Raw genomic sequence first — 23,600 nt, 5'->3', positions numbered from 1 at the left:
CCCTATAAACCCTTTGTGCTATCAGGTGATTTCAGTGCCCATAATTGTAAAGTGTCCTGCAAACTAGCAGAAAAAGGACATATTCATGGCTTTTGGTATGGTTTAGTACACCATTCCAAGCCAAAGGAACACCCTAAGCATCTGGCTTCTAGATACTCTGATACTGATGACACTGTTGATGTTTTCTGATAATTCCATCTTGAAAATCGGCATTTCTTAATGGAAAACCAGGTCTGTCAAATCAGTTTCAATCTGTTCTAGCTCTTCCTCTTGCTAGGTACCAAAATAAATAGAAGCTGTATAGAAGTTGTGGCCATATACCTCAGTCGTCTGCTGGCAGTCTGGGTAATAATTCAGCTTTGTACTTTCACATCCTTCTCACTGGATAGGAAGAGCAGTTCTAACTAGGTCCTGAAAAATGGCTATTGGGGTAGCATTTTTCTGATATGCAAAGAACACAGAAGCTGTGGCCTTTGTTTTTAAAGCAGCATGGAGGAAATGCTTCCTTCCTCTGCACTCTTCGACTGGGATTCACTGGATCTCAAGTCTCCTTTGCTTGTGGGAATCTACAACCTGCTTAATTCTTGTATTTTGTCATTTACTGTATCTGCTACCAGATTAGTCAATCAGAGAGGTTATTAGCAGGCCTGTTAGAAGTTCTTACACTTCCTGAAAATACTGCGTAATACAGTGTGGATCTGAAGTGTTGAGAAAAGAGACAAAAACATCCTGTGGTGGGTTGAGGACACAGCTGTGGCAAGAACTTTGATGCCAAAAGGCACAGTAAGTCTAGAGAGCGCACTGCCTTGCAGAGTGAAGATTTCAGAAAGGTGAGTGCCCTTGCTTTCCTTCCACTTTCTTTATTTCTTTGTATATTTTTATATATAAAGTATTAGATTGATTAAATTAATGTTTATAAAATAAATCTATAAATTTATTAAAAAGGAAATATGTATTTCTTTATTCCTTGCAGGAATAAAAATTACTGTCTGTGTTAATGGTCCTAACTGATTTCCAAGACTGAAAGTGCTGAGAGTATGTTAATTAAAATCAGAGTAAAAGGCATGTCTGGTTTTAGTCTTGCATAACAACTGCAAGTCCTGAAGAGCTTTTATGGCATCCTTGTGTATCTCATGCAATATTAGGAACAGTTCTATTTCTAGACTGTTGTGATGTAGCTTACGGGTGAAAAAATGCCCTAAAGTACTAACTGATGCATTGCTGGATTGTGCAGACTCCTGGCTGAAGCAACGGGAGTAGATTAATTTTTACTTTAAAGGTCATCAAGTTTGAATTAGAGTCACATTTCCATATTCAGGAAAAATAAATGTGGTGCCCATAGTGCAATTCATGATGGTAGTTTTTCAGAATATAGAACCTGAAGACTTTTACAGCTTTTGTAGCACTTTTTGCCTTGGGATTTGAGAACACTTAAATTGCTGAGTGCACATTTACCTGTTAGAGGGGAATGTGATTTTTGTAGCCAGTGAAAAAGTAAAAACAACAGGTTGAAGATTCTGGATTTGGAATTACTTTCTTAAGGATTAATTTGTTTAGTAAATGTAAATCTCTTTAAGATCCCTCAATTACTTTGGGAAACAAAGCAAAGCTGTTTGAAAGCGAGGGGAGCAGAATTTGACTATATGGAGCTGAACTGTAGACAGGTTTGCTGCGTTCTGAACCATCACATAGCAAAATATTTCCTATGGTTGTCTTACCAGAGTACTAATAACAACAAAAAGTTATTACTTCTACAAGATAAACTATATTTAAAAGACTAGTCTAAATACCAAACATTTAATAAAACCACTTTATCAGAGAGAAGTGTTGACAATGAGTTTGGCAATAAATTTCACTGCCAAATTAATTTCATGTTGTGATGATGAAATCCCAGTTCCTTTTCCTTACAGAAAGATTATGCAAATCCTGCTAGTCACTACCTATATTGAAAACAGTGGACATTTTAAAATACTGTAATAAAACATCTTGCTTTGGGGTTTTTTCTGTTTCTTACTTCTACTTCCATTGGCATTGTACATTTTCCCGCTTGTTTTTCTCCTAAATAAGGAGAAATTAAAAATGTGCTAGCAACATTCAGTCATGACTTTGAGATGGAAGAATTGAGAAATTAGAGGCATACTGGTTTACTGGGGTCTTTCTAGGTTTTTAAGCTACGGGATGAATCTCTTAAGATCTGCCAGTCACCTGTGTCATCCTGCTCACAAATCTCACCTGTTTATGTCTCTTCTTTCCCTCCATTCTGACTGTAAAGTCTTCTGGATACTTGCTATTGTTGTTGTAAGGGCAGTGGTCAATCACGGTTTGCGGAAGTCTCAATTTAGCTGATCAGCTTTAATAATACACCTGTTTATACCAACTTTACAGTTACCTTATCTCTTCTTAGTAAGGTGAAATCAAATGTTAATAACCTGTAGAAACCACATTATTAAGGTAGCAGGGGTGATGACTGTTGTCTAAAAACTGCAGGTAATATAATTTGATAGTTGTCTTTGTTCTTTCACAGAATGTCTGCCAAAGAGGACCCTGCTGTGGAGACGAATGATGAAACATGACCTGAATCCTTCTGCATTGCAAGCTTGTTTCCCACAGGTAGCCTTTAAGTTCTGCAAGTTTGCCAAAGACATGGAGGCAGAATTCCAAGAAGTCCGTGAGCAGCTGCAGAAGAGTTACAACCCTACCATGAGAAATGAACACGATAGATTAAAGTCCTTCTTGTCCTACATATCTCATTCATCATGGTCTTTGACCGAAATGGTAGCTGCTGGGTTTTGTGGCATCCTTGTTAAATCCAGTGGTTTGGCTGTGGATTAGTTTTATTTATTATGAAGGTTAGGTGTATCTCATACAAACAGCACAAAAATTTTCTCCCACTTCTGACTTTGTCCTGGGCAAAGAGGTGGGTAATATTTCAAAGTATGACTTACGTGTTCAGAAGTTGGAGAAGAACCCAGCATGCCAACAGTGAGAGCACAGAGGATGTGAGGCTTCAGTCTGTCGATGGATGGCCGTTCTATGCCAGAGGAACAAAGCTTGATTTGCTTGCCAGAACTGGGTTTTTCTTTACAGGTAATCGGAAGTGATGTTTGGACAATTTCTGATTTGATTTATAATACAGTGTGAGTCTACTTACAATACTTGAATGGATATAACATCGGGGGTTTTGTGCTGCTCAGCATTTTATGATGTATTGTATGCCCCATAAACACTTTCTTTCCCAGGCTGAAGAACATAGGCAGCTCAACTATTCCTCACGCTGAAGGTGTTCCACATTTTGTATCATCCTTGCTCCTGTTCCCTGCATGGTTTTCTGGTCTAATACGGTGGTTTTTGAGCTGAAGGGAGCTCAGTCACATGCACCGTTTAAGATGTGGATTAATCATAGTTTGTACAATGGCATAATTACACTTTTTTCTGCTTAGTTTTCTGCAACAGATGCTAGTTTTACAGATCTGATGTCTCTTCCTCTCCCCTAAAGGTGCAGATTGCTTTTTAAAGATTAGCATTATGTTTTCCCCACTCAGCCATAATGTATTGCATAATTGCTTTGATTTTGGATCCACCTTCTGGTGTATTTCCCCTGATTTAGAAAATGGTAATCTCCCTGAATTCTTCTGCAGTGAACATTTAATGCAAATATTGTAGAGGACATCACTTTGAGTCCTCTGCAATTGCATTGTCCCCTTTGAATCATTCTTTTACAGCCTGGTTAGCAGCTGGCTCTACAAACTCCCTTCACTGGCTTTTTGTTCCTGCTGTCTGGAAGGTTTAGATTGCTTTAGCTTGTTACTCTTGGAAAATTTGTTTTCAGCCTGCCTGATTTTATTTTCATACTTTATCTGCCAGAGCTTTTGAGCCTTCTATTTGCTTTGCTCAAAAGTTTCAGCTTTTTGTTCTAGATCTTCTTAATTTTTGTAATCTGATTTATTTTCCTATCGGGCATACTCCTTTCCTGTAACTTTCCGTAAGTCTTTTCTAATAGGTAGCATTTGCTGGTGCTGCACTTTCAGTAAAATATCTTTCAGGAAATTCTCAAATGCCTGGAAGAGAGTTGTTGGGAGTTTTTTCGATTGGGTTTGGTGGTTTTTTTGGTTGGTTGGTTTTATTTAGTCACCCATTTCAGCTTCCTTACCTTTACATAGTTCCTGTTTTTAAGTTTTAGCACAGCCTTAGTAGGTTCCCTGTTTCTGTGGGGAATGTTGCATCTAAGTAAATTACAATCATGTTACACAGTGACACTTCACTATGAGATTTCGAGCTCTTCTCAATACCAATTACATCATCTTGTAGACTGGCTAACCAGCTGCCCCATGAAATTACAACTGATAGCCTCTTAAAAAATTAAGTCATCTCTACTTTGCATTTCAAGGTGGTATCTGTGCATTTAACTTGGGGGATAACTGGAGTCACTGGGTACAATTCTGTTTCTTGCCACAGTACCTGTCCCATTTCTTTGAGCATTACGTAGTCAGTTTTGTTGTCCTGGTTGGTTAGCTGGGTAATATGGACCAAGAACTGTATTATTCCAATAGAGGCCTGAAATTCCACTCTGCAGAAAATCTCTGCTTTTTGTTAGTTTGATTTTGTTCTAAGATACCTGAAGTTCTGATACTCATTTTCCTTCTACCACCGTGTACTCAGTTTTCCCTGAATATTTTGTACTGGCATTACAGCATTTGAGTGACCTGTCTTTCTTCCATCATGTTTATGCTGACTATCAATATGTTAACTTAGGGACAGAAATTCTAGTTCTACCATCTTATTCCATTGGTTACTAGAATTACTCATTTGCTTGGCTTTTACAAATAAACTGACTAGCCAAATGCTAATTAAATGCCAAATTAAATGCCAAATTTAAAAAACAGCCAACAAAAAAGACAAGTTTATTCCATCAAGCCTATACAATTTCTCAGGTATCTCTGAAGTTTTAATTTGATAGAAAGATCTAACTTACGTTTTCAGTTTTGTATCTTGAGTCAAGTTTAGACCCAGAGTGATCCAACTGAAATGAAATTGAAATCTAAGTTCTGTAAACCTTTTTAGTTTAATTTGCTATAATCTAAGGAGAAGGCTTCCCTGAGCTACTAGTTTTGGACCAATGATATACACTGGTGAACTCATGGTCACATGGCTATAGTGTGAACAAGTGAAATACACAAATGTGTAATTATGTCAAAGATCTGTAACTCTCTACATGCAGGAAAGAAAAGTGAGTATGGTGGGGTTTTTTGTGATAGCTGTCAGAGAAACAGATGGTGATGATCCTTGGCAAGAACATGATAAATGGTTTCCTGAGTATGTCAACTGACTGTCCTAAAAATATTTCTGTATGTACAAAAAGGTTGATTTGTTCTGATATCTCTTTTTTTCCTCAGCAACAGTGTTGGACAGTAAAAAAAACCCAAAAACAAAACAACAGAAAAAAAAACCCAAAAAACCAACCCCACCGCATTTTTGTCTTCAAGGTCGTTATATTCAGACAATTGATTTCAGTAAATCTTTATTTTTGAGAACTGAAAAGTGTAAGTCTGCTACCCCTAACCTTATAAGTATTCTATATTTATTGTTTTACATACTTTCTAGAGTTCTCCTATGGGCTTTTCGGGGCTCAGAAATCTCAAAAAATCTGGACGCTAAAGCCATTAGTTGATGTAAGATGGGAGGACTGCAAATCCTGCTTGGAAAACGCCCTATTAGGTATCTTAAGAACATCAGCGCTATCTTCCTTTAGAACCGCTACTGTCTGCGAAGAGCCATTTCTTCTCATTAATAGTAACCTGTCACTAGTCAATTCTGTTTCAGAGAATTCTTTCGAAGTATTTACAAAAGTTGATACTTAGTACTAGCCCTGCTTATATATTATAGTTATTTCTTTCATTTAGCTGAAGATTGAAATAAAAATAGAACACAGAAGTATTAATTTTTAATTTTCTGCTTAGGAGAGGCATTTCACAGCTTCCTTTATCAAGGAGAATTTACCTACTGCAACAGGTGAAAACCCAGACTAGCCTGACTGTTAGCTTTTCAGTAGAAAATACTGTCTTCATATTTCTATTGTACATCAACCTTAAAAATGAAAGCCACTCCAGACTGTTGCACTTTTTTTCTTTAAGCAAGATTACAGAAAAGCTTGTTGGTTCTGTATTTCTCAATTTTTTAGCACAAGTTAACATTTCTTCTTTATAGGAGATAATTATAAAATGTACTGCTTAAGTAAATCTATCTCACTTGTATTTGCCTGTGTAAGAGAGGTGAAAAATCAGTAAAACCTAAAGGCTTTGAAAGAAAACCAGATTTTCATTGGTACTATAAATCAATAATATATTTATAATTCTCTGAAAGATATGGTTCTGTAGTAGTGTTTCTGCTTTGCTTTACCTGAGGAATTCACAATCTAAATCTGTCCCTGCTTTGCAGAACCTGATAGCAGGCTAAAGCTTTCCTAGCTAATCAAGTATCTTTGGTTGCAAAAATGATCTCATCTTGAACATGTTTGAGGATGAAGTTTGGCGAGACTCTTAATACTCAGCCAGCAGAATCCCATGTGGAAGCCACTGCTCTTGTGAAAACCAAGTTCTTCTATACATGTTTGAAACATGTTTGTTAGCTATATAAACACAAGGCAAGCAAAAGATCCACTCTAACCCATGCAGGTGGGACAGAGGTTCAAGGTAGTCCTGGTATCTAATCAAAATCTTGCTTTAGCTTTATCTTTCAGTCAGGAGTGTTATGCAGCTGCAAAATCAGAATGGATAGCAAAAGCTGGAGAGGGAATCGAAATGGAATGACCCTGTCTGATGTGAAAGCCAGAGCAAAGAGTTGGAAGGAGGGTATGTTTTTAGAAAGGAGAAACCATTTGTTTGGTGACAATTTGTATATTCATCTGGTGTTACTAAAAGGACAATAATAGCACATATCTCAATTCTGTGGCATTTTGTTTTCTTTGATTTAGTAAGCATGTAATTCCAGCAACAGATAGAGGCCACCAAAGTAAACTCATGAAGAAACTGCATTGTTGCAGTTTTTATGCAGCTGGCATGTCATTAAGGGAAAGAAAATTATGTACATGACCATTTTTGAGATGCATAATTTCTTGCTTGCAGGAGAACATGATAGGGTACAGTGCTTCAGCTGTGCAGGTTGCTTACAGGAATGGAAAGAAGGTGAAGATCCTATGGAAGAATGTGCAAAACGCTTCCCTGAATGAGTGATGTTATCTTAAGACAATTTCCTGCTGTGCAATGCTTTTGCTGGTTTTTTTATTTATAATTTTTTTTTATACTACTTCACATGTATATGTCTGTCATATCATTTTCCTTTATTTTTGACATACATTTTAGTATATATAGTGACTTGATGACAAGAGTCCCATCTTGTAAGTAGGCTGACCATAAGGCAACACTGAAGAGCATATGGGATGGTACAGAATCACGAAGAGATTGTTAAACTCAGTATCTTACATCTGTGCAAAGCTGATCTGGTGTCTGACCTACAGTGGTTGTGTAAACTGGCATTGTATTTGTTTTGGTCTGTAGGCGTAGTATTCAGAATTGTAAACACAGTGGTATCTTACTCTACTACCCATTAATGTGCTTGCTAAAGTACCCTCTTTTATCAGTCTTCTCAGTCTGAGTTACCAAAATGCTTAAATGAGTTCAAAGTTCTAAATAATTTTTTTTTTTAAATGTATGGTATGTCAGCTTCACTGTATTTTTGTTCATGTCTCGTGTGGGTTTGGAGCATCTTTACAAATCTTTCCTCATGTCTTATTTTTGCAGCAAAGTTTGCAGACTGTGGAGGTTTCCTGAAGCTTGAAAAGCTCTCACTATTAATCACATTGCAGGAACTGGCTGGAAAAACTTCTTTAGGACACTTAATAACATGCCTGCTTTGAAAGAACATATGTTCACAAATCAGATCAAAGCCATTGGATCAGCAGTGATGCCCTTTTGTCCAGTGTGTTTCTCAATTGCCTGGTTTTCTGACAATAGTAATGGTGTGTCTCCTGCTTGATGCAGAAGATCTTAAAGTGTCTGATATCATGAAGGAGCAACACCCCCAGTCTAGGAGTTTAAAATTATCTTGGCAAGGGTCTTGCCACTTCAACCAATTTTTCAAGACTAGAAAAGTTTGAAAGTGTTAGGGTTTGTTGGTTGGGGTTTTTTTCCCTTTCTTCTTGTATTATGAATTACACACCTGCATTGCGCATAAACATATATTGTAAAATTTTCATCAGGATGGAACATGCCAGTCTCTCCTACAGCACGGTTATATTAATGTATAATATATAATCAAGAAATAGAAGACAGGACTAACATAACTCTGAAAACCTGACTTGCTTTCCAAATAGTTACAAGTTGTACCCAACTGGTATCTTCTAAAGAAAAATGTAAAATTTTATTTGAAACCTACTTAAAATAAATTGTTTCTATTCTGTTGTTTGGCTTGCAATGAAATCACTTATAAAAGTAATAAAACCCCTTTATGAGCAGGACTGCACTAAAAATAGTATTATATGCTACATTTTAGTGGTGTTACGAACTGATAAAGGCCACTTTTTGTAACATAGTGCCAGATACTAACACAGGACTAGGGGACTGGGGCAGATGGCAGCTGTGTCTCTTAAGCAATGAACAGTGGCTCTTCAGCAAATTTAGCAGCTTTGTATCACTGTAAGCAATCTTAATTTACTTCAGGTAGACAATTAAGAAAAAGCTTTCAAAGTGGCTTAGGGAAGTTAAGATTATCTCTTTGTCTTTTTGCTCAATTATTTGTGAGAAAAGTGAGTTTCTGACACTTGACCACAGTAGGAAAAGAAAGTGAGTGCAGCCAAGTTGAGGCCTGTATTTAGCTCGTTTCCCTGAAAAGCAAACGACTGGCATGGACTAAATTACTGTTTAGTTTTGTAGCTGCAGCCTCTGCTCTACAAGAGTTAAGACTGTAAGAGCTGAAATCTAAGACCACACTTGGCATTACCTTTCCAGCCTGGTTTTTTCTGATTTTAGTAATGGTACTCAGAAATAAGTCCACAGCAAACCTTTTTCAGCCATTCATCCAACAGACAGGTATCTACAGAAGCTAAAAATAAGAACCGCCCCAAAATAAACCACAACCCTAAAATTCCAAGTTTGGAAAGTAAATCTTTATTACCATAAACAAAAAATGAGCCTTTCTGAATCCAGCTGTCATATTCAGGATTCTAATCAGACCCACAACATATCTCTTAATACGATGCCGTACTGTTTCCCAGGCCATCGCCACCAGTGACCACTGTAACATGCATTGCTGCCATAGCTCTATTAAAAGAGTACATTGTAATTGCTTGTTCTGGTGGTGTCATTCGGACAAAAAGTCAGAGGGAATACAAGAGGTGATAAAATGAGAGATAAATTAAATCTACCATGTGGGGTTAAAGACTTAAATCTATCATGAGGTAAGAAGACTTAGAATTGCTGCAGGGAATTGAAAAATATTTTATTGCTGCATTGCTTTCTAAATACATTTGACTAGAGGTCTTCAAGAAATAGCTCATTTCAATACACATATAGTTACTAGTCTCAAGTTGGGTTTTTGTTATCAAGGACAAGTCAATGTTTAAGAAAATGTCAGAATTCATTGTCTTCATAATGATCTTCACCATCTACCATCAGTGTGTGATATACACCTCTCAGTGGGAAAGATTTGTACCTGGCTTTAAAAAAGAAGCAAAAATTAGTATACAAGAGCTTTTTGTTTTTAAACAAACAAGAATTTACTCAGCTGCACAGAAATTACATGTCACAGAAAATCAGAAAAAGAAGTCCCCAAAAGAACGTAGTTTAGTTCTGTAAGGAACTGAAAAATACACTGGAGAATTGTAAACAAAGGATTTAAAATAAAATTACAGGCACTGAAGTAATGAAAACAGAATTGCTCCACAACATAAAACTGAAATGTTCATCTTGTCCTGAAAACAAAGTTTAGGTGCGCATCCTGCTATCCCATCCGTATAAAGATGCAGTTGCTTCTGAAGATGTGTACACATATGAAAAAACTGCATTTCACTTAATCTTTTCTTTTCAAACTAGCCCATAAACAAATAAGGTTAACTCTCTAATAATTCAAGTAAGCTGCGCTGTTAATCCTGATGTAGAGAAATGCTGTATCTAAACCTTTCACCACAGCAATAAAATACTCTCCTTCCTTCTAGCCAAGAAAAACTATTCCATGGCTGCTAAGCAAAGAAAGGATTAATACTGGCAGAAGTGGTGTTTGTAGACAGCCGTTAGAGCGGGTGGAAGTCCTGAAGCTCACAGGTTTTGCACAGAATTCAGAATTTGTTGAGAGCCTGTACAATGAATTGTAGTTTCAAATTTGTCAAGCAACGCTGTATCTTCATTTAATACAAAATTATGATACTCACAATCCCTCAAAGCAATGATGGATATTCAATTATTTTGCATGTGTTTGTCTCTCCAGTGCTGCTTCCATTCGACTTTGTTTTAAACCCTACAGGACAGAATTTAGTAAAATCTTGTTTTTACTACCATGGAAATAAAAAGTTTAATTGCAGAACAAAAACCTTTTTTTTAGTCTTTTACAAATCAAGAATAGCTTTTAATAGCTCTTTGGGGAAATCAGAATAAGCAGTTTAAAAAGGACAAAGCCAACTACACGTCTTCTTTATAATCTGTGGCTCTACAGAATAATTTCAAATATAAGCTTCCTGTTCAATTAGAAGCAAATTAAAGCAATCCACAATCATATATAATCTGAAATAAAAAAATCCAAAACTAGTCTTTTGAAAACACCCTATGGCAAAAACCTCCCTGATGTAAAGAGTTTAATTCCTCTTGTAATTTTCTTTCTTCAAATCAATACTCCACATCACAGATTTTTCACAACTACGCTGATAACTCCTGCTGGACCTCCACAATCACCTGGAACAGTTACTAATGAATGGTCTCTGCAAAAATGCCAAATCTGATCCTAAACTGACACTAGCACTCATACTCGAATACATAAAAGACTACTGAATAATAAACATAATCAGATTTATTCCACCTGTCTACAAAGACAAAACTGGTTGTTTCAGAATAACTATAAAGCACTGGCTATAAAAGCACCTCATGGGACCTCTCCAGTGGAACAAAAAACTAAACATTGACTATACACATGTGCTGGCTCATGTGACTCCTACTTAAGGACAAGAACACTTATACAAAATACCCTTAAATTTCACTATCATAAATTAGAACAAAAGATCTAAAAAGCAGCCCTCCCTGTCTAACGTCTTGCAGAAAACAGCACCAACAACACAAAAGCAAAACTTAAAAAGACACTTCAAGAAAACAGTTGCACATACCAGATAATACCCAGTGTGATAACCACTCATGTACCAGGCTATCAACATGCTCCCCAATGCTTCATCATCCTCAGAAGAGTCTGGTGTCATAGGTGGTGGAGGAGGAATCAACTAAGAAACGACAAAGGAAATGTCTCTTTCAACAGGGTATACCCCAGATTAGATAGCAACCAATTCTAAAAGATCAAAATGTAAAACTGAAAAATAGGAACATATCTTCAATGCATTCTCTGAAAAGGTGTCAAATAAGATGGCATTTTCTGAAAAAAATCTAATTTCCAAAGCTTGGGAGAAACAGAATTCCAGTAGCTTGACTGTACACAAAAAACTTTTATTAGGGGAAAATACTGATCTGCATCAGTGGAATGCTGTTATTTAAATGTAAGGTGAGGTTTCTTGAAATTAATTTTTCTCTTGGTATTCTTACCAACAGCTTCACTGTCACAAAAATGAGTGCAGACCTGACCTTGTGCATTAGATTATTTTAGTATTTGTAACTGAATGTATTATCAAATACCCGGAAAACACAGACTTTAACACAGAAATGAGTTCTAAAAACACAAGCAGTGAGCACATTTATTCAGAAAAATTGAGATCACCAATACTCATCTCTGACACTTTCTTCCTCATTCTCCTGTCACTTACTGGTGGTCCTACTGGTAAGGGTGGGGGCCAGCAAGATAACAATGATGGAAGTGCCTTGAATTTTGATCCAGGCTACATTGAAAAAAATTGAATAGTGCAAATTAAAAAGAAATTTCAGGCATTAGGATTTTAAGAGATTTGAAGCAATTCACATACCTTAAACTAAGGACAATACAACCCAGCAAATTTAATGAGACTGCAATAACACACAGTAGCTATTTCTGTGGAGCATTTCACGGCCAGAAAAATAAAAGTTACATTAAGTGTGTCACTGAGGTAAACAGTGCTGAAACAGGGTTCCAGCTAATACAAGCATTTAAAAAAGTTTTTCCTAAACAGAAGTCAGTGGTTGTACTCTCACATGAAGAAATGTATCTAATATTTCCCAAAGGCAAACGGGTAATTGCTCTGCTCCTGTGTGGCTGGGGGCACATGCTGACTAAATTCCATTATGCTTGCAAATGTCTTTAGATCTTTACGTGTCTTTAAAAAGATACAAATCTTTTGATAAGAGAGAAAAAAAGACAAAAGAAAACCTTATAAAGAAATATTGCACAAACAGTAAGATTTAGAAAACATAATGGTGCATTCAACCGCACTATCATTTAGATGCCTACAAACCAGGAAAACAGAAGAGTGTATCAATACCCCAGCCCTCATAATTCCACAGAGAAGCTACAGCTGAGAGCTTCCATGACATCTGGACATCACTTTTGTTGCCTTCAATGTCCTGGGCAGTGAAATATATCTTAGCTAGAAAAAGTGCTAGAAAATAAAAAAGCTAGAAAATCTTAAAACATCAACAGTGCTATCATTAACAGCACTATCACAGTCCAGAGACCACCACTCTTCTTTTAAGTTACAAGGCAATTGCAAAGTTAAGTGTTGGCTACAGAAAAGGCTTTCCTCACTAGCTAGCACTGCAAAAGGGCTACACATAGTAACCTGTGACCAGATTATTCTAAAATGACATACCAACAACTTCCAACATGTGTATTTGTATGTTCACTCTCAAAATGCTGTTATTTGCTTTCTAGACAATGATTAAGTATCATCCTATTGTCTCAGAATTTATAATAACATCAGGCCTAACAACAGTATATGAATTATTTCAGATAAGGCTGAGCTTACCCTTCCCAGGCCTGGGGTTGATGGTGGTGAGAGAAAATGAAAATTTTGAGGGGAGAATCTTGCTTTTGTGCAGTTGTTTTTGATTCGAGGTAACTGAGAAGATTTTTCACTTTCATCTGTTGAATATGGTGTTTCATTTTCATTCTAGAAGACACAGGCATTTTTATGGGACGCCCTAAACAAGGGTTTACAGCAAGCAATTTTAGTCTGAAAAAGCCTGGAAAACCCCACCCACATCCTTCCCTCTCTCTAGATAACCCACTTCTACTGAGGAAAGATCTTATAACCTCATAATCTTAACTGCTCACCATTTTAGCTATGTTATCTCTCACTCGTGAATTTCTTGTTGTCCCCTCCCTTTTTTCCATTCAGAGTTCCAGAAGTAAGGGGACTCTTTCATTCCCTTCATCAGATTGTGTCCTTTCACAATGGAATCGGGTATCGATTCTCACTCTGAACAACACAGTGGTACCAGAAATACTGGAAAAGTTGATTCTCCCACTTTCCTTTTCAGACAAACGAAAAAGTGTCCCTCACCTCCCCAAAATTCCCCATCCCATTTACTGTTTCATCACTGGCTGGAGGAAGTAGATCAGACAGGTTCTGCTCCTCCTGATTTCCGTATCCCGTGTAAGTAACAACACATGTGCCTCTCTTCTGATTGATGGAGGCAATAGTTGCTAGGTACACATTACCATCCTCAGACCAAACAGCATTGCAGCTGTCACCAACTTTCCACTGCAACAGAAGAGGTAAGTAAATAGTGACACCAGTGATCAGAGAGAAAGATGCCTTTTTCTAAACGGCATTTTTTCCCCAACCACAAGAGCGACTACTTCCCCTGCACCACCACCCCCAGAAGTTTTTCTGTTGTATTTAGCAAAATCGCTAAATGTAAACTATAAATAAGGTTAATAAGATTACCACCACCACCCCAGAACGTTACTCTCAAGGTGATTAAAAAGCTGCTTTTGAGTACCACAGAGAAGTACAACACGCAATACAAACATTGCTAGCGTCTACAGGTGAGGTGACCTGTTTCCAAGGCACTGCGTTGCTCTTCTTCCTATTCCTGTTCTTTTTATTGTTTTTTCTTTTCATCCTCAGGCGCTGCTCCTGCTTGTCCGAAGGCTCCGAACACTCACCATTCTTTAAAGCGTTCTTCGGGAAGAGAGAGGAGGGAAGCAATGAAAGGCAACCCAGCGGCGCCAGCCCAGGCCCCAGCCTCGCGCGGGCCGCCCCTTACCCTGAAGGAGGCCACCGCCTTGTCGTACGCCTTGATGAGGGCCGTGTCGTCCCACACATCCGAGTCGTCGCTCTGCAGAGGCCACAGACCGCTTTACCGCCGCTCCCAAAGCCCCGCTGCCGCTGTCCCTGCCCCCGCCCCGGCCCCGGCCGGCGCCCACCTGCCCGGTCCCACGCCGGTACACCACCTGCCCCGCCATGGCCGGCCGCTGCCCCGCGCTCACGCCATCTGCGCACGCGCCGAATCGTCACTTCCGGCGCGCCGCGCCACCGCCCCGCGGCGTCAGGGACCCTCCCGCACGCCCTCGGCCGCGGCAGACATCCCTCGGCCGGGTGGATCGCCGTGTTCGACCGAAGCGTTGCCGCGCGGGCCTGGCAGCGCGCCGGCCGAGCGCCAGCAAAAACACTTGCTCAGCTCATGGCCAAGTGCAGGTGTTAGGTTGCCCAGCCAGCCGCGCTCTCCTTCAGGTTCCCCGGGGGCCTGTTAACATCGACTGTGCTCCAGTCCAGCTCAAGCAAAGACCCCAGGTGCTCTCCTCCGGAGAAGCAGCTCTGCCTCAGTCACTGCATGCACACTGAGCCATGCCTGTAAGTGACCCCTGTGTTTTCTCACCCAAAGTTCTTATTCTTGAGGCTAGTTTACGCATTTTAGGGACAATGCAATTTCAACACCTGCAACTCATTAACTTCAAGCCTGCAGCTTCTCTGAAGTTAGTATCAGCAGCAGATTCACCACCAGTGACATGCACCAATGAAGTCTGCAGCTTTGACAGGCATCTTTCTATAGTGCTGACTTACCACTTCCATTGCTTGTAATAGGCATTTAAAGTTTTATTTATACTTGTATTGCACTGCATTTCTCCATTTGTGCTCTTGGTAACTTGTTGGAAATCAACTGATGATCAAGCATAACCATTTCACATTAGGCAGTATTTCATGCAACATTTTATTATAAAAATAATTTAACATAAGATCTACAGTTTAGACCTCTGTAAGATTAAGCACATTTTACAAGTATGTTCCATTCTCAATGAAGCTGTACTTCAATAATTAAGACAAGAAAATCATATGACAAAAAAAGACAAGAACTGGTCTAACTGTAGATTCAGAAATTCATTGTTACTGGAACCACTAAGTTAAAACCAACAAATGCAGCAAAAGCTGCAGTAGAGCTGTCACTTGTACTTTTCATATACATGCAGAACAGTGTAGTCAGTTTTGAAATAGCACACCAGACAATTAAGCCTACATTAACCAGAAAATACTAAACAGAAAAAACTAATGCTAGCTGAAGAGCTCTGCAATACAGACATTTAATCATTTAATAGCCAGACACTTCTACAAATTATCTTCTAGGCCCTTCTGCTTCATTGGTGCATTCTTATTTTTGCCATACAGACAGCTCATTTTGCTCCTGTCTGCATAGACTTCCTTTCATTAGCTGCTTTTTGTTTTTGCTGCATAATTTCAGAGTCTCTGTAAAGAAAAGAAAAAAAAAGTAGGATTTCAGACACCGGCTCACTGTTTTTCTAAGTAGGGTCTCCTCCTGCTTGTTTTTGCCCTTTACCAACCCCCATTTCAAGGGGAAAAGATTCATATACAACTTTTTAAGTTAGCCATGAGCATACACTGTTTCTATTACCCTTTTTTTTCAGTACAGTACCCCTTGAGGTAAACAAGTTACTTCATTAGTAGACCTTACATAATTATTTTAGTTTTAGGACACAATAGATCAAACATCTTCAAGAAAGTACTACACAATCATTTCCTGTTTGTTCCAAACAAAAAGCTGCTCAAAAGAAATAAAAGCTTTATGGGTCTTATGAAAAGTATGTCTCTTTAACAGCAGATATAGTAAAACATACATCCATAGTTTATGCTCTGGCATGTGAATGGACTGTCAATCAAAGCAAAGTACTTAAATGCTGTTTCAGCTATGACAGTGGATTCTTTCTGACCCATTTCCCCCTCCTATTTTGCCCAGCCATTTCAGTCAACTTTACTAGGTCTTACCTCTGTTTTCTCTGAGAAGCAGACAAGCTATCTTCTTTCCTTTTCCCTTTGTGGATCTCCTGAGTCTTTTTCAGGTTCTTTTGGCGGGCAAGTTCACGCTGGTTTCCACCTGTAAGATATTATACAGTTAATACAGGTGCTACCACTTTTTTTTTTAAACCCAGTTTGCCTGTGTAGAAGTGTATTATAAACGTGGTAAGTTTGGCTCAATCTGGAGAGTGGCATGGCAGTATCTTCCTTCACAGTCTCCCCCTCCAGTGCACAATGGGAAGTATGAAAGCTTTTAGTTCTGACATTTATGTTGCTACAGGTCATGTCCAAGAGATGACCAAAATCCATTCCATCAATAGCCCAGGCAAAATCACAACAGTAACTCATCCGAAGAGGAGCGATCCTCTATCTCAAACATATTCTAGCATCCCAATATAGCTTACAAATTAATTTTAGACTGAAAGAACAGCATTAAAGTAAGGGCAGCCTGAAAGAGTTCAGAAACTTTCTCACACTCTTCCCAAAGCCCTCTTAAGAAATCAAAAAGCAAATGGCTGCCAAGTTTTCTCTAGAAATATCTACCTGCTTTCAGTCTGTAATGCTGTCACACAAAGTCACTAACAGATTCCATCACATCCCATGGTCAAGCACCACAAACTTCTGAAGTCTTGCTCATACTTAGTAGTAGCAATTAGGGGCTTCGCATCTATTTGTAGAAAAAATACATTTCTGCAGATGCTACTTAGAAGATGACCAGGATACCTAACACATATGAGAACTTCGGCTTTACTTTTTACTGTATGAAGTCCTCAAAACTACTTAACACAGGGTTCACAATGTATTACTGGGCACTTGTGCCCCAGAAGCCCAGCCAGCACTATCAAATGCTAGAGTTGCCTTAATCTGGGAATCAAGAAAGCAGAGAAGACCACATAGTACACAAGCAGATGTATGCAAGTTTAAATAATTTTGCTCCAAGGCAGCTCACATGCATGCAGTATAGAGTTACAGCAGCTATGGAGCTTCAGCCCAAGATTTTGTTTAGCCACCCTATGCCACAGAACCCCTTGCAAAAGAGGTGGGGGAGCTGACAATCTTACCTTATAGCACAACCAAAACTCCAGTTCTTCATCAAAACACCTTGCTCAGAATAAAACAGCCTACCCCCTTCCCAAGTCAGGTGCATGCATGTGTCCCTCTGCAGGGTGGACAACCCTAATGCTGTTCACATGCAAGAATATTTTCATGCTTTTGAAGGAATTAGCAAACAAACATTCAGGAAGGTTCCTTCTATGCACTGTTACAGATTTTCTGTTCACAGCTTTCTTCCCCATGCATGCTTTTTAGATTTCATTGTTAACCAACATCTGCATTTTTCAACCTTCCTCATTTTAGGTATTTCTCTGTGTAGGAGCTCCCTTAACTTGGCAGCAAGGGCACAGTTACATTTTTTCTATCTACTTTGCTTGTCAAGTCCATTCAATTAGTTATGCTCAAATACTATTAAAGAGGTGACAAGATATTTATCATTTGAAATCAAGGGCAGCTCTTAAGCATGGCCTTAGCAAGTGCTTAGCCTCACTCTCAACTAGACATACAAAGACACAAAACCACATTACTGTTGCCAGTATAGAGGACACGTCTTCAGGGTACAACCAGCTTTCCCCTGGAATACAAACCCCCTGAACTGCTGGCAAGTTAGGTATGCAATACTTTTGATCAGACAACATTCCTAAGGGCATGACATCAAATCCAGCACAACACAACTGCTGCTCAGAGCAGAAGCTACTCTGCATCTAAACACTCAGGGTCTTCCAGGTAATGGCCACAGCCATCACAGTTACAAACTCTTTTGCATTCGCTGGCAATCTTTCCTTAATATCCATCTCTTTATGGTAGTTCTAACCTGCTGTAACCTGCCAGAGCTGGTTCACTTGCTTGGTATTTCTTCTTGCCCTGCTTCTTTTGGACTCCACATGTTCCCAATATGCTAGGTGTAATCACTTGTGCTGTTGAACAAACATGATCACATTTTTCTATGCTCAAAAATGAAAGATCCATCTCCCCATAATTTCTGTAGTACCTCTTTTCAGATTCTCTCAAGTCTAAAGACTCCCTATGTCATCTTTCAATCTTGAAGACAGAGATCTCTCCAATCTTCAGGTGCCCGTACTTTCAAGTATATGGAAACAGTTTCAGACTAGGTCAATTTTAAACAGCAACCTGTTGACAGGATCCACAGCTTTGTACTCACCCTGTTTCTCTGATAAAGGTACTTGCCATATCAACAAGTAGACAAAAGCAACCCTAGAGAAGCCAGGGTTCTGTGCATTCTTCACACCAGCATGTGTACTGTCTGGCAAGAGGTGCCAGAAGCCCAAATGAAAACAGCAAATTATGACTGCTGCTTCCTAAGGGCTACTCCTGCCTTGGAAGATATATTTCATCTGTGACAGGATGTCAAGTACTACCTTTTGAAAAAACTAAAGAGAACTCCTTCTCCTTAGCGTTCAGTGAGATCCTGTCCCCAGCTTCCATACAGAAGAGCCACTGTTTGTTCAGAAACTGAATTATACCAGCTATCTATCTCTAGCAGTACTGGTGATTACAACCTGATGAGTCATGAGCAGATGATACATTCCAGGCTATAAATGGTTCTTGGGACTTGTGGTGCTCAGGAGGCATCAAGGTCATGTGAACAAGCTAGCAGCAATGAAAGAGCTCTTGTGCTTAAAGAAATAAAGTATGGAAGTCAAACCACACTGCTATAGTCAGAATTCATAGAGCATTTACCCTCTGCCCTTAGCCTTATGCACTTTCCAAGCAAACATCATGCAGGGTGTCTGCAGAGTTATTCCATACACAGTAAGATTGTAATCTTAAGAACCGAACTAAATGGCATTACTGAAAAGCTTGGCTGCCACTCCTGCACAGGAAAGAAGAGCACACAGAAAAGTAGAGCAATACAGTATGCACACAAGGCATACAGAGCCAAACAACTATTTGGAAAAAAAAAACCCCTTGTACTATCTCTATTTCCAAGTCAACGCTTTCAAGGACTGTTTGGCCCCAGTACCTCAACTGGGATGCTGAATGAGTATCCCTAGCTCCAAGTGAGATGGTGTTGCCTCCTATATTCTGTCACTTCAACCTACATCTTCCAGGAAGGGTGGTCCAGTCCTGACAAAAGACAGTTCAGCTTCCTGTAATGTGAAACTCAAGCATGAACTGCCACATAAAGGCAAGTGCACCCTTCCTGCAGATACCTATGCCTGAGCATCCCTCCCCATTCTTGCCTGACTCTGCAAGACATGTGCTTTAGTTCAAATGTCCCTGCTCTTCCACCTCCAAGATCTAGCTGTTCTTGAAAAGAAAGATAAGCAAAAGACCTCTGAATAGCACTGAAACAAGCAGTAATCATCTCTACTGTAAGGAAGTCAAATAGAACGGCTGTAGGGATTGCCTACTGAGGTCATCATCCCTAGAGTTCTTTCTGAGCAGCAAAGGATGTAATCATATCAAAACTTAAGAGAAGAAGAAAAGTGCCTGCCACCATGTCCCAAAAATGGAAAGCAAAATTAAACAGAGCCATTTAATGCTAGAACAAAGCAATAATGGAAGACGAGTGACAAAAAACCCCATCCAATTCATCCAGCCATCACCATCTTCACAAATTTACTCAGTTTTCAGCTACCCTGAAATCTGGCAATGCAACAAGTACCATAAATTTATGAACTCAGAAGCACAGTAAGTAGTTGATACTAAGTAATCCATTCTTATTCTATTTTGCTATATATCCATTTTAAATCACAGGGTCTAGTCTAGGTCTGACTGACAACAAAGCACTGAAACTCTGATAACATGTATTAAAGCTAGGGCGAGACTGCATGGTAGCACACCAGAACTTCCACATCTCTAGTACTTAAGATACGGCATTAAACTTGGTTGTTGTAAGGTGAAATGCTATGCTCAAGTGTGGGACACTGATTCTTTTTAACCTTAAGCTAGCTATATGTATTTTATCTTCACGCCGAGCAGGAGAAAAAAATACCTAAGCCCTAAACCTTCCTCTTCTTCACATTCAAAGTCTGACCTGTGCACAAATACTTTAACAATGCAAATATTCACCTGCACTTCCAGCAGTATAGTGGCTTCAAAGCTATATATTTTTAAGTGTGAATGTAAAAAACACCTCCTCAATCAGAGGCAGGTTCTGTATGGCCAAGAATATGCAGAAGCCAAAACAGCAACCCCACCAGTTAGGTCCGAATATTCTAGATGTGGTTCACAGTTCTCCACCATTTTAGAGTAGATATACCAATGTTACTTTTGCATACAGTGACGATTAGCAAGTTCTGTTCCCCTTTCAACGACAGCTCCAACAACCACCATTTAAGGAACATAGAATTCAGTCTTTGGCAGTGATACAAAAGCCACTTTGTGACCAGACGGTAGCTAGGACTGAAACTGAGCGTTACTGATCTTCTAGCATATGACCATCTTCCTTCCTCCTCTCCACACCCCCACCATCATCCACCCCCCCCAACACAGCTACGCCAGGGGACGAGGTGCGGATGTTTTTACCGCCAGCCTAGGCGGGCGGTGAGATGTCAGAAGCCTCAGCGGCCCACCCACCTGCCGCCGAGTTTTGCCACAGGGGACGCCAAGTCCACAAGGCCCAAGACCCGACAGCGGCCCCAGACCGACCACCGCGCTGCCCTCGGCGTCGCACCCAGGCCTCGCATCCCTGCCGGCCAGGAGGCAGCCGGGCCGCCGCCGGGCCGGTGGAGCGGTCCAAGGCCCACCGCCCACACCGCTCCCCGGACAGGGCCCCAAAGCAGTCCCCTTGAGGCCCGCTGGCACTCACGGGTCATCGCGAGACGCTAGGGCCGCGCAGCACCGTTACTGCCGCCGCCCACCGGGCACTGCTCCCCACCGCCTGCCAAATCTTCCCAGCTGCCGCTACCCGCCGCCGCCCCCTATAAAGCCTCGCCGGCCCCTGACGTCATTGCGGCGCGCGGGAGGCGGTACACCGCCCGGCGGCCTGGGCCAATCAGCGGGCGGGGCGTTGCTGCCGCGCGCCTGTGGAGGGCGCGGCCGTTCCTCTCCTTCCGCCCGCCCCGCGAGGCGGGTGTCGGGGCTGCGGAGGCGCCGGTGCCGGTGCCGGGCTGTCTCGTGTGGCCGCGGGAGGCGCGCTGCCGGTGGCGGGCGGCCGCTCCCCACGGGCAGTTTTCGGAGAATCAAGCTCCCGTGAAGCGGCGAGAGCTAGGAACCCCGCGGCGGGCGGGCCTGGCACGCTCGCTGTCGGAACGAGCAACGGCGGCAGTGCGACAATCCCACTGAGCTGTGGTCGGGGCGAGAGATTGCAAAGGCGGCCGCATCCGCGCGAGTAGTAGTTCCCGTGACACAGCGCGCGGCTTTCGGCCAGCGATCAAGTGGAAAAAGAAATCACTACAGCTCCTTGTCATTTACAACCACCAAAGCATAGTCATGCGGCTCGGTATTAGATCAGGTCACACGTGGTTAACCGAAACGGTCTGCTGAGATTTAGACAAAACACGTAGGTATCTACAATGAAAAAGCAAAGAATTTTAAAAAACGGAGAAAGAATGTTATAAACAGTTAACGAATCAAGGCCTTGGGAGAAGAAACAGACACCATAAATACAGCTAGCTGGGGCACAAGATGAGGAGAACCAAAGGGTTAATGAGACCAAACAGAAAATTACTGTAATTACGAGTGAACTATCCAATTCGCATACTAAAAAGTCCACCGTGGCGCACAGGAAGCCCCCTGCTAACAGAGCCCCTAGCCACAGAATACGAAAGGAGAATGCTGTTCCTTTAAGTGGAGCCGAGGCTCGGAAGAGACAGTGAGAATTAAGTGTGACTAAACGTCATTGTACACCAACGTTCAAAGCGTGTACTATGTTTTACCGTGCGTTTAGAAGGTCGCTAGCTTTGTGCTAGCAGAGCACCCAGCTCTGCGCAGACGTGCGATACACGATGGTGTCCCGGTTCTGTGTGTGGATCGGCTCTCGCTCACCGGTAGGGCTAACGAAACAATTGTACCACGCTGGAATTTTCAATTTTGAACCGAGCGGTTTGTGAGACAACAAAAGATTAAACAAAAAACCGAACCCAAACACTCTGCTGTTTTCCTTGGGCGTTACTCGTCTTTTCTAGCTTTGCTCGCTGAGAGCAGCGGTGTATTCTTCCATTTAGAGAATGCTTTTTTTTTCCCCCCTAAACACCGCCCAAGCCTTCCCGAAGGAAAGCACTTGTTCCCAGCCGCAGGAATCTCCCTTCTGCGTTTCAAATCGATCGTCGCGGGCAGAACCAGCGCCTGGGAAGCTGTCCTCGGGATGCCCGAGTTACGGCCGCCCACGCCTTCGGAGCCGCGGAAGCACTACGCGGCCGGCCCTGCCGCCCGACCCGCGCCCCCCGCGGGCGGTCCCGCTGGCGCTCCCGTCACGCCGCCGCGCCGCACCCCCGCCGCGGGCGCTGCCCCCTCCCGCCCCTCCCGCCGCAGTCTGATGACGTTGCCGGCCGCGCCGGCCGCGCCGGCCAGTGACATGCCGTGAGGCGACCGCGATCGCGGCCTGCACCGGGCCGCGCGCCGCCGGCGCTATGTTCCGCCGAGCCCGTCTCCATGTGCGGCCCAACGTGCGACCCGCGGGCAGGGGCGCCGGCGGCGCGGCGGACCCGGAGCCTCAAAGCTCGAGCTCCCCGGCGGCTGCCGGAGCAGAGGCGGCGGCGGGAGCGGCGACCGAGCCCCCGGCGACCGAGCCCCCGCCGGCCTCGCAGCGGGCTGGGAGGTGAGTCCCCGCCAGGCCCCGCGGGAGCCCGGTGTGTGGGCAGCGGGGAGGGCCGTGCCGCGGGGCTCCCCCCGCGGGGTCCTGCCTGGGCCGCAGCCGCCGCCCGGCCCTGGATCCCCGGGAGTGGGACGGGTCTGGGGAGGTGGGGGGACCCGCTCGCGCTGCCCTTCGGAAGCCTCTTGGAAAGGTAGCAGTGACTAGCTGTCCAGTAACGCTTGTTGTCACGGTCTGTCACCTCCTCGTTGTCCGTGCTTTAGTCTGAAGTTGTCCTGAAGACCTCCTGAAGTAAGAGATGCTGCACTGCTCCGTGCCTGCTGAGAGTTGTGTATGCGGTACTCGGGCCGCGGCCTGTGGGTGCTTGACACAATTTCAGCCTGAACAAACCCTGCATTTCTT

The 23,600-nt window shown here is 41.9% G+C and overlaps 3 protein-coding genes across 12 annotated transcripts in view; 1 reads left to right on the top strand and 2 right to left on the bottom strand.

Annotated features, from left to right (window-relative positions):
* Positions 1–9,471: 9,471 nt before the first annotated feature.
* Positions 9,472–14,648, bottom strand: LOC119141598 (survival motor neuron protein-like). Of its 6 annotated transcripts, none has more exons than XM_037374063.1 (9): positions 14,545–14,648; positions 14,385–14,456; positions 14,147–14,299; positions 13,676–13,876; positions 13,139–13,282; positions 12,008–12,079; positions 11,363–11,473; positions 10,421–10,506; positions 9,472–9,709 (listed from the first exon to the last, which is right to left on the bottom strand). In XM_037374063.1, exons 1-8 carry the CDS (start codon positions 14,581–14,583, stop codon positions 10,450–10,452), a joined length of 849 nt encoding a protein of 282 aa, XP_037229960.1. In that variant the 5' UTR covers positions 14,584–14,648; the 3' UTR covers positions 9,472–9,709; positions 10,421–10,449. The 6 variants fall into 6 exon arrangements, with proteins under 6 accessions (XP_037229960.1, XP_037229961.1, XP_037229962.1 ...); XM_037374064.1 differs by having other exon boundaries at positions 9,472–9,705; XM_037374065.1 differs by having other exon boundaries at positions 13,703–13,876.
* A 662-nt stretch (positions 14,649–15,310) lies between these two features.
* Positions 15,311–21,383, bottom strand: LOC119141169 (small EDRK-rich factor 1). The gene is made up of 3 exons (XM_037373078.1): positions 21,255–21,383; positions 16,397–16,505; positions 15,311–15,859 (listed from the first exon to the last, which is right to left on the bottom strand). Exons 1-3 carry the CDS (start codon positions 21,259–21,261, stop codon positions 15,787–15,789), a joined length of 189 nt encoding a protein of 62 aa, XP_037228975.1. The 5' UTR covers positions 21,262–21,383; the 3' UTR covers positions 15,311–15,786.
* A 1,573-nt stretch (positions 21,384–22,956) lies between these two features.
* BDP1 (B double prime 1, subunit of RNA polymerase III transcription initiation factor IIIB) overlaps positions 22,957–23,600 on the top strand; it is a 55,108-nt gene continuing 54,464 nt past the window's right edge. For all 5 annotated transcript variants that reach the window (XM_037373074.1, XM_037373077.1, XM_037373075.1 and 2 more), the window contains exon 1: positions 22,957–23,204. In XM_037373074.1, the coding sequence (XP_037228971.1) occupies positions 23,017–23,204 (188 nt within the window). In that variant the 5' untranslated portion in view covers positions 22,957–23,016. The remainder of the gene's footprint in view (positions 23,205–23,600) is intronic.

This window comes from Falco rusticolus, chromosome Z, assembly GCF_015220075.1.
Source record: "Falco rusticolus isolate bFalRus1 chromosome Z, bFalRus1.pri, whole genome shotgun sequence".
Classification (NCBI taxonomy): Eukaryota; Metazoa; Chordata; class Aves; order Falconiformes; family Falconidae; genus Falco; species Falco rusticolus.
The sequence above is the reverse complement of the archived record's forward strand: the minus strand, read 5'-3'. Positions and strand labels throughout refer to the sequence as shown.

Bases quoted from the DNA above. Each gene is read 5' to 3' on its own strand.
- LOC119141598 (XM_037374063.1), bottom strand. From the start codon at position 14,583: ATGGCGGGGCAGGTGGTGTACCGGCGTGGGACCGGGCAG. The intron at 14,457-14,544 runs GTGGGCGCCGGC...TGGCCTCTGCAG, and splicing joins ACCGGCGTGGGACCGGGCAG to AGCGACGACTCGGATGTGTG. The intron at 10,507-11,362 runs GTATGTGCAACT...TCTGTCCTGTAG, and splicing joins ATCACACTGGGTATTATCTG to GGTTTAAAACAAAGTCGAAT.
- LOC119141169 (XM_037373078.1), bottom strand. The intron at 15,860-16,396 runs GTAAGACCTAGT...TTTTCTTTACAG, and splicing joins GCTTCTCAGAGAAAACAGAG to AGACTCTGAAATTATGCAGC.